The sequence below is a fragment of the Mercenaria mercenaria genome, chromosome 1 (genome assembly GCF_021730395.1).
Source record: "Mercenaria mercenaria strain notata chromosome 1, MADL_Memer_1, whole genome shotgun sequence".
NCBI classification, from domain to species: domain Eukaryota; kingdom Metazoa; phylum Mollusca; class Bivalvia; order Venerida; family Veneridae; genus Mercenaria; species Mercenaria mercenaria.
Genome location: NC_069361.1, coordinates 92173 through 101614, shown reverse-complemented (window position 1 = coordinate 101614; position 9442 = coordinate 92173). Strand labels below are relative to the sequence as shown.

The following is a 9442-nucleotide window of genomic DNA, read 5'->3' as shown; positions in this document are numbered from 1 at the left end:
GCCTTCAAAGTCTGGAAGCCTTTCTTGACTTTCACCCCACTCTACAAGATTTGGCTGACCCTTTTTCGTCAAATCTGTGAGTGGAATTGCAATAGCGCCGAAATTTGAGATAAACTTAAAAATATCAATAAAAATACACATACAAAAGAAATATCTGTCAATACCTTGAGAAATTGTCTAACAAATCTACTACTTCCTGCTTACATTCTACTGTTAACTCTGGATTTATCTCTACATCTTTGTACGTTTTCTGTACCCTGCTTTATAGGACACAAAACTATATCCTTTTCTACTCTACTCGAAACTCATCACTACTTTCATTCGATCTAATCGTCATAATCTCTCTGATCCTCCTCTACAATAGCTGCTCCAACCTTACTTAAAATACCCTTATCTGGTATAGACTTACTATCATCCTTCCTTTCACAGTACTGTTTCAGCATGTTTGCGTGAAACGTTTTCAATTTTCCGTCTACATCTATCCTGTAATCTAGTCTATTTACTACCTCTACTACTACGTAAGGACCCTTCCAATGTAACAACAACTTATTATGTTTCGTAGGTAACAATACAAGTACCTTACTACCTGCCTTAAACCTCCTATCTCTAGCCTTCCTATTGTAATACTTCTTGTATCTAGCACTACTTTCTGCTAACTGTTGCTGAGCTATCTTACACGTATCCTCCAACTTTTCTTGCAAATCCTAACATACTGGTAAGTGGTTTTAACCTCATCATTCTCCGTCTTACCAGCCCAAAACTCTCTTAGCACAGTTATCGGTCCACGGATTGTTTCGCCGTAAAGTAACTCAAAGGGAGAAAATCCCAAACTTTCTTGCGGAATTTCACGGTAAGCAAACAACATAGCATTCAAATACCTATCCCAATCTCTAGGTCTCTCACTACACATACGCTTCAACATCTGCTTTAAACTACCGTTAAACTTCTCTACTAAACCATTACACATAGGGTGATACGGTGTTGTAGTTAACTGCCTTAATGACAATAACCTACTAACTTCTGCCATAAGGTCTGACGTAAACTGCGATCCACAATCGGTAAGCATTTCCTCTGGCACTCCTAATCTACTGTACATATCTACTAATGCCTCTGCTACTCTCTCAGTTTCAATACTAGGTAGTGCTATAGCTTCTGGATATCTAGTAGCATAATCTACCATAGTCAAAATGTACCTGTTTTTCCTATCAGTCATGGTTCGATCGGACCAACGATATCGACGGCAACTCTCTTAAACGGAGTATCAATCAAAGGCATTTTTCCTAACGGAACTTTACTTACTCTACCTTAGCTATAGTACGTTGACAAATACTACATGACTGACAGTACCTCCTAACCTCTGCCATTACTCCTGGCCAGTAAATTCGCCTATACCCTATCACTAGTTTTCCTTATACCTAAATGGCCTGACAGTAACGAATCATGTGCAACTTTCATCACAGTTTCTCTAAGACATTTAGGTATAATCAACTGTCTACTTTTGTCTAAATTCTGGGCGGTATACTCTCTATATAACAATCTATTCCTTATCTCAAACCTAACTGAACCTTTACCTCTACACTGCTTAATCGTACCTTCCTCAGCCTTCTTTCTACACAAATCTAAAGTGCTATCTTTCTGTTGCTTTTCTAAGAATTCCTCTCTAGATACATCTAAAATCTGAGACGGAACTTTAAGCTTTACTTGCTTCTTAACTTTGGCTGCGCCCTAGTTTCTACTGCTGACGCTAAGCTACTAAACTGAGGTTCTACAGCTCCCTCTACATTACCAATTATAACATCATTGGTAGGATTATCTACAACCAACGCCTCTACTGTACCCTTGAAATACGGACAATCAATATCTATTCTAGCTACATCTAGCCTATGTTCACTCCCATCTATGTACTTACATCTACGGGTTTTCTCTAAAAACTGACTTGCTTCTACTAAGTCCCGTTTCACTATCACACATGTACAACCTGTATCCCGCATAGCGATTACATCCCTACCATTACAAGTACCGGGTTTTGTAGGACATGTACTTACACTAAGCATACCTAACTCCTCAACATCACTTAGTTCTATATGCTATTTCCACTCTCTGACCTACTTGACTTACTCCTATCTCTATCTCTATTTCTTCCTCACCTCTACTCCTAGATCGGTCACGGCCTCTACCTCTATTTCTACTTTCCTTACTATTTCTATTCTCCCCTTTACTACTTTCCTGCTCTACCTCTAACTCTGCTGCTGCATTGGCACTATTACCGCCGTACTTTCCACTCCTACAGTAATATGAACTATGCCCTATTCGACCACACTTATAACACTTCAGTACACCAAAGGGTTGATAACTTCTACCTCTATTAGCAACATTGCTACTACCTCTATTACTAGTGCCTACATTACGACTAATAGGATACTGTCTCTGAGGTGTTTCATATGGTTTATAGTCCGGTCCTTATTGGTTCGATTCACGACATACTTGGGACCTCCACGAGTCTTTGCAAACAAATCTGCATCTTCTGCTACATCCTTAGCTTTAACTAACCTCTTACTACTCAAATTCTGTATAGTTCTCTATTACATACATCTAAAAATTGGTCCCTAAGAATAAAATCTAACAATCCTTCGTACGTTTTATCTACCTTACTCAATCTAAGCCAACCATCTAAATATCTACTTATTCTGGCTAGAAACATCACAAAGGTCTCATTATCCCGAGGCCTCTCAGTTCTAAACTTTTTCTTATAGCCATCGTCAGTGAGTTCGAACTGACGTAGCAAAGCGGCTTTCAGTTTATCATAATCCTTCCTATCTCCAACGGAAGCCTATCAAAAACCTCTTGCCGTACCCTTTAGAAGGAACGGTAAGTTAAGTGACCATATCTCTTTATCCCAATCCTGCGCAACAGCGTACGTTCGTACACATTCAAGTACGCATCCATGGAATCAATTTTCTCATCAAAGGGAGACATCTTAACCTTTACCTTTTTCTTACTCATCTTTTCTAAGTCTGTCTTAAACTTATGCTCTGTTTCTAATTTCCTACTTTCTGCTTCCTCCTTTTCTGTTTCTAACTTCCTAGCTAACATTAACTTCTCCTTTTCCATTTCTAACTTATCTAGTTCTAACTTACGTTCTAACTCTAACTTTTCCTTCTCAGCCTCTAAGCTACTACGTCGTTCATATTCTATCTTTTCCTTCTGCAACCTAACTTCTAACTCTAATCTTTCCCTATCTGCTTCTAACCTTTCCTTCTCTCTTTCTCTCTCTGTTTCTACTCTTAATCTCTCTGCTTCTAAACTACTTTGTTTTTCATATTCTATCTTTTCTTTCTGCAACCTAGCTTCTAACTCTAATCTATCTTTCTCTGCTTCTAACCTATCTTTCTCTGCCTCTGCTCTTAATTTCTCTGCCTCTAATCTATCTTTCTCTGCCTCTAATCTATCTTTCTCTGCCTCTAATCTACTATGTCTTTCCTCACGTTCCCTAGCCTGCTCTTCCTTAACAAAGTTACGTAACTCCTCTCCTTCATAACCTAACTCTTTTCCTACCTTCGTTAGCTCTACTACACTAGTCATGATTACACTACGTTAACACTATATAACACTACAGTACAACAGCTACTATAACAACCTGAGACACTAGTTAAACAATCGTGAGGGAATACTAGACTACACTAGTTTACACTAAGGCTCTAACAGTTACCACTGAACCAAAACAAAGTACTATACACTACGTATATACTACACCAAAACGTCCTCACTAAAATAATAAACACTAAGTTGCGCAACAGTACTATGTGTCAATCAAGGTTGCATAGGCAACAAGCAACAAGTACAGTGACAGTAGCTGCAACAATACCCTAGCCTTATCAAATATCAATCAACTGTAACTAGTGTTAACACTTTAGTGTAACAAATAAAACAAATATAAATCAAAGTGTTTATCCTAAGATAAAGTATAGGTATAACACAACTGTAGCACTAAAACTTAAAAGTAGGTAAAAGTATATGCAAGTAAACAATCTTGCTAACACACACAAAGAAAAATACTGTATCTGGTATGTATACAGTACACTAATACAAAATAGGATCACTGGGAGAAGTAGGGCGACGCACAATTAAGAGTGAGTAGGATAACTCTCCTTGTCAATGGCGATCACTCTCAGCACGATATATGGTGGCTTAATCATAGAGTGACACAAAATAAACCCAAAAGAAAAATAAAAGGAACGAACTCACCCCAGAATCCAAGTGTCGTATGCAACTGTCTATCACTCTGTGACCACTAAAGCTGGTTAGCTGAAGCAATGGATCTGTCTTGTCTTGTCTGAGGTAAGACGTCACTCTGAAAAATGAATAAAACTTTATATGTGTGCCATTTAGAACAAAACAAGAGGAATCTTTACAAATTATTGCTGCAGTTAAATGGGTGTTAATAATGTTCGAATAGCTACTGTGTCTGGTCGACCATCCCACTTCTGACACCATTGTGACAGGAAAGGCCGTTACCGGCGACAGTAACCATCAGAACAAATCAACACCCTTTACAATATTTACAATTTATTTACATAAGATGATTATTAACAATGAATAGATATGAAAAAAAAAACTGATTAGAAGAAAGAAAAAAAAGAAAGTTCAGTATCTCTAGATACAAAAGTTCTTATAGTCCATTCTAATCTGACGTGACACAGGTCTTTAATGTAATTGTGAACTTTAAGTAGCACAAACAAAACAGCTTCTAAATTCAAAATACAGTCCTTTAAACCGTGAATACGTTGATTCCGTATTGGCTCCCTATGGTGGTAGGTGATTGCATCCCTGAGCTGACTTCAGAGGATAACAAAAATCATCGTCTTTGCGGTTTACGGCACAAGCATGGGACGTAAGCTCTGCGCTGGGAATATCACATCCAGGCGAGTGAAGACAAATGAACCTCGGGCATTGTACTTCCGGGTTATGACTCACCAGGAAAATCGTCTGGCGGAAGAAGCTAAAATATATAACATATGGTAAGCACCATAGCAAAACAAATAAGTCAGGGCATAAAACTGCTCCTTTGGGTATACCATACCTCCGTAGGCTCCCATAAATAATACGTGCTACTTATACAAAACATATGTGCTACTAAGTTCAAACGTCACATGATTAAAAATACGTCACTTATTACTTCCATTATTACAAAGATTACTTACTTAAAAGACTAAAGTTAAGTATGAAATATAAAATAAAAATATATGAGGAAACATTATAGATACGGACATGATAAACTGCAGCCATATAATTTACAACTACAAATTAACAAAATTCAATGTAAATCAAACGTTATATGATAGTTGGCATCCATATAATATCTAATGCCATACACTAAAACGGACATGTATGTGTATGCAATGGACTGTCACACAATTTCATATTACAATAATATATACATGGTACTAGACTTGCCATATAAAATTTATACATAACAATACAATGCAGTAATGGCGTTCCATAATAACGAAATGTTTGACATAAGTTTTTGAAACAAAGTACTTTATAAATACATGTTACAAATTTCAGTATAAATTTTACATCTTATATAAACGAAACATTTAGACTCCTCTTTCTAAATAATTTACAAAAGTCTGAAAAATTTAATAAATTATCCTGACATACTGAAACTAACCAAAATCATGTGCCAAAAGTAAATGTTACAGAATTCGTAGAATGAACAAAAATTTATCAAATAAAAATCGTAATGCAAAATCATACAAAATCTAACAAATAAATTTCTTACCTCGATCGAGCATAAATTTCTAGCAAGAAAATAATTCAGACATAGATTCGTCTATAATGTCGGAAGGTGGTGTGCGCAAGGCATATCTAGTCCAGTCTATTTAAAGGATAATGTCCCGCCAATACTAAATTTCATGGGATTCACGGCTAAGCCGTGAGCTATGACTATTGTCATTTTCACGGATTTCACGATATAGCCGGGAAATCTAACTACTTTGGCGCGAATTTAAATTGACAATTTGAGGCCCATTATAGTGGTTTTGGGGATAAAAACATAAATTACTGAAGTTTATAAAATTCAACTTTCTTATTACTGAACAGAATTTAATGAAATTTACATGGAAATTTTAAATAATGAAATACAGAAAAACATGAGAGGTATTTCATGCGTGAAATCTGACATTTACCTCAATAACTCAAAAATTACAAAAGATGATGCAATACCTGCATTTACACTACAGATAAAAAAAGGCCCGTATGTCAATTTGTGACAAGCTAAAAGTGCAATTTCATTTGCTGCCATTAATTCTAAATGATCTAATAAATGGGGTTTATGTCTTGTGAATTATTTTTATCGGGTCTTGTAAATAAAAAAATACATGTTGGGGTTTTGTTACACCGCCGTTATTCTAAAGGGGTATATATTTTGTTGTGTATCAGTTGATTGCGTCCCATTCCCGAAAGGTATCCATCTTGCTTTTGAAAATTTTTTCGAATTAATTAAAGTAAAAATTTCAAAAAAACCAAAGTGGAACCCATAGAAATTAATTTGTTAAAATTCTCTCCAGCATCGCTGTTTTAGCTCAAAAAATTAATTCATATATCTGTCAGCTGCAGGTTTTTTTGTTTGACTTGGGGTATGATATTAGTTTCAAACCCTGAAAAAAATGAATAATTATTTTAATGGAATTTTAGCTTTTACCTTTTTTCCCCCCTGGTTTGTAATTTCCTGAAGCAAAACCATATTACCCAGCTTGCCATTCCTGCTTCGCTATCAGTAGTATCTAAATAAATTTATTCTTTTTTTTCGTTTTTTTTTGCATAATTTCAGCAATTAACCAACTCTTTTCTTTTTTCTACCTTATAAAAATTATTACTTTCAAACAATTTTTCCTTTTTTGTTTTCCCACTAATGATAAATTTAAATGAAGTGCATTATTAATTAGGCTTTGTTTATCATCTCCATCAGCAACATAATTTTCCCGTTAGAAGCTTATTAAACTTTAAAATTTACTTCAAAATAAGCTTTTAAACCCAATAAAATATGAGCTTCTATATAATTGTAAATGATACGTTTTTTTTTGTTGCTTAACATTTTCCCAAAAAATATTAAGCTGTTTTAAATTGGAATAGGAGTTTTTTCAAACTTTCACATTTTGTTTTGTTCTAACATGTTTTTTTTTTATTATTTTTTTTTTTTATAAATAACTGTTTTTCTTTTTACGCTGGGGTTGAGTTCCAGCTGACAATTTTCTTTTTATTCTCATTGAATTCCTCCTTTATCATTATTTTACTGTTTTCTTTTCTTGTTTTCCCGGCATTAAATTAAAACTGGGCGGGTTTCTTTTTAAATTTTAAAACAATTTTTTAGCGAAAAATTTTCCAAATTCTTTTTCCAAACCCTTTTTTGTTCCACTTTCTAGGCGGCTTTTCCGGGTTTTCATGCTTTTTCCGCGTGCTAATTGAAGAGCGGCTGAACTTAAAAGAAATTTCGTTTGGTCAAAGTCCTTTTCCGTGTAGTTTTTTCTTCGTTTGAGCATCAACTAAATTTTTTCCCCTTAAAATTTTTTATAAACTTTTTTTGTAAATTATTTAAAAAAATTTTAAAATTATTTTTTTTAATCTTTTTTTTAAATTTTAGTGAAAAATTGTTTAAAACCTCTTTAAAAATTAATTATTCTACCCAAATACATCGTAATATTATTCAAATTTGAATTTTAATGATTTTTTAATTTCAAAATACCCAAAACCTTTGTGGTTCTTTGTAAAGGATAGCTCTTTTTTTAAATTGCAATCTTAAAGCAAAAATAATATCACAAAATTTTCCATAAAAAGTGAATTACAATAAGATCACAATGAATGAAAACTGTACCCCACAGAGTTAGTTATATTTGGGTTGTATTTCCCCCTTCGTTTTGTTTACAAATTTTTTTCTCAAATCCAAGCAATGAGAAATTTTTTTCTAAATCCGCATAGAATTATCTTTAATTGAATCAAAATCTTAAAAACTACTTAAATAAAAATTCCAAACTTTGGGGAATGTCTGATTTATAAAATTTTATAATCCCCATTATTTATTTGTTTCCCTAAAAAATTATTAATATCTGTGAAATTGTAAATAAATTTTTTCCAAAACCCTTCCATTATTATAACGAACTTTTTATTGTCTTTCATCATTATATTATCCCAAAAATGGGGTCATAGTTTTAAATACTATAAAAACCCAACAACAAAATTTTTTGTTTTTATCTAAAATTAAAGAACGATTTAATCTATTGAAAAATCACTGGGGTTTTTTTTTTTGTTTTTATCTTTAATGTTTCGAATTAATACTATTTTTTGTTCCTTTTATTTTTAAATTAAAATTTAAATTCAAAAAAAAATAATTTTTATATAACATTTCATGTTCTTTTGGAAATAGTGAATTCATTTTTAATATTTTATCATTTGCTAATACCTCATTTTTTAGTTCTTATTTTTTTTCCAGCATTAATTGAACCCAAATTAACCCCAAGTCATTAACCAATTCTTCCGGATTACATGGAAAAAACGCAAACCTTGTCCTCTAATTACTTTTTTAATTTCATGATCTTTTTTGATGGGTATCCTGATTTTTCGTAATTTTTTTAAAATTTTTTCTGAATAAATTAAATGTTTTTTTTATTGTTATTTTTTATTAATCAATAAATTTAAACATCATCACTTTATTTTTTTTTAATTATTCTTTCCCAGTTCTTTGATCCTTAGAACCCAATTTTTTTTGACCTAAAGTTTTTTAAGATCAAAAAAATTTTCCTATTGACCTTTGGGGTGAAATTTTATTGGTTATGATACTTTTCCTTTTTTCCTTTTTTTTTCCCAGTTTTTTGAAATTTCTAATAGCCCTCTTATATTTTCTTAAATTTTCGACTCACTATAATTGCTTCCTTTGTTTTAATAAAGTCTTTTTTGTTTTTCTTTAGTTTTGCACCAATTCATCCCCAATTGTTTAATATCCTTTGATGTCTTTTCTATGATTTTTTCTACTTTTTCTCATTCTTTTTTTTCATCTGGATCTTTAGATTCGTGTAAAAAAAATTCAAACACTCTTGTGGTGTAATATTTTCACCAAAAGTTCAAAATCAAGTCTTTATTAAATCACTGGAAAATGCTTTTGGTCTTGCTCCCAATTCTTCTGATTTTTCAGTTGTATCTTTATTTTGTACCAAGTTGTTTCAGTTATTCCATCTTTTCTTTTCATAATCTTCAAATTTCTTTTAATTTTTTCCCTGGTACCCACTAACGGGTTTACCCCCCCAATCTTGGTATATTTTGTTGTTTTTTTAGTTTTTTTAAATTTTTTTCCAGGAGCCCCTGTAATTGGTTGCAGTTCTTTGTAGTGGGGAAAAACCCTGGTAGTTTGTATGTTTTTCCCATTTCATCACCAAGTGCTCAAATT

At 33.1% G+C, this 9442-nt stretch overlaps 1 protein-coding gene across 1 annotated transcript; it reads right to left on the bottom strand.

The window, feature by feature from the left end:
• Positions 1-2575: 2575 nt before the first annotated feature.
• Positions 2576-3716, bottom strand: LOC128555393 (uncharacterized abhydrolase domain-containing protein DDB_G0269086-like). The gene is made up of 2 exons (XM_053537646.1): positions 3471-3716; positions 2576-3428 (listed from the first exon to the last, which is right to left on the bottom strand). Exons 1-2 carry the CDS (start codon positions 3580-3582, stop codon positions 2857-2859), a joined length of 684 nt encoding a protein of 227 aa, XP_053393621.1. The 5' UTR covers positions 3583-3716; the 3' UTR covers positions 2576-2856.
• Between the last annotated feature and the right edge of the window lie 5726 nt (positions 3717-9442).

What these genes read in the sequence shown, in the direction of transcription:
- LOC128555393 (XM_053537646.1), bottom strand. Translation starts at nt 3,582, where the DNA reads ATGACTAGTGTAGTAGAGCTAACGAAGGTAGGAAAAGAGTTAGGTTAT. An exon ending in GGAACGTGAGGAAAGACATA is followed by an intron (nt 3,429 to 3,470) that starts GTAGATTAGAGG and finishes AGGCAGAGAAAG; the next exon opens with ATAGATTAGAGGCAGAGAAA.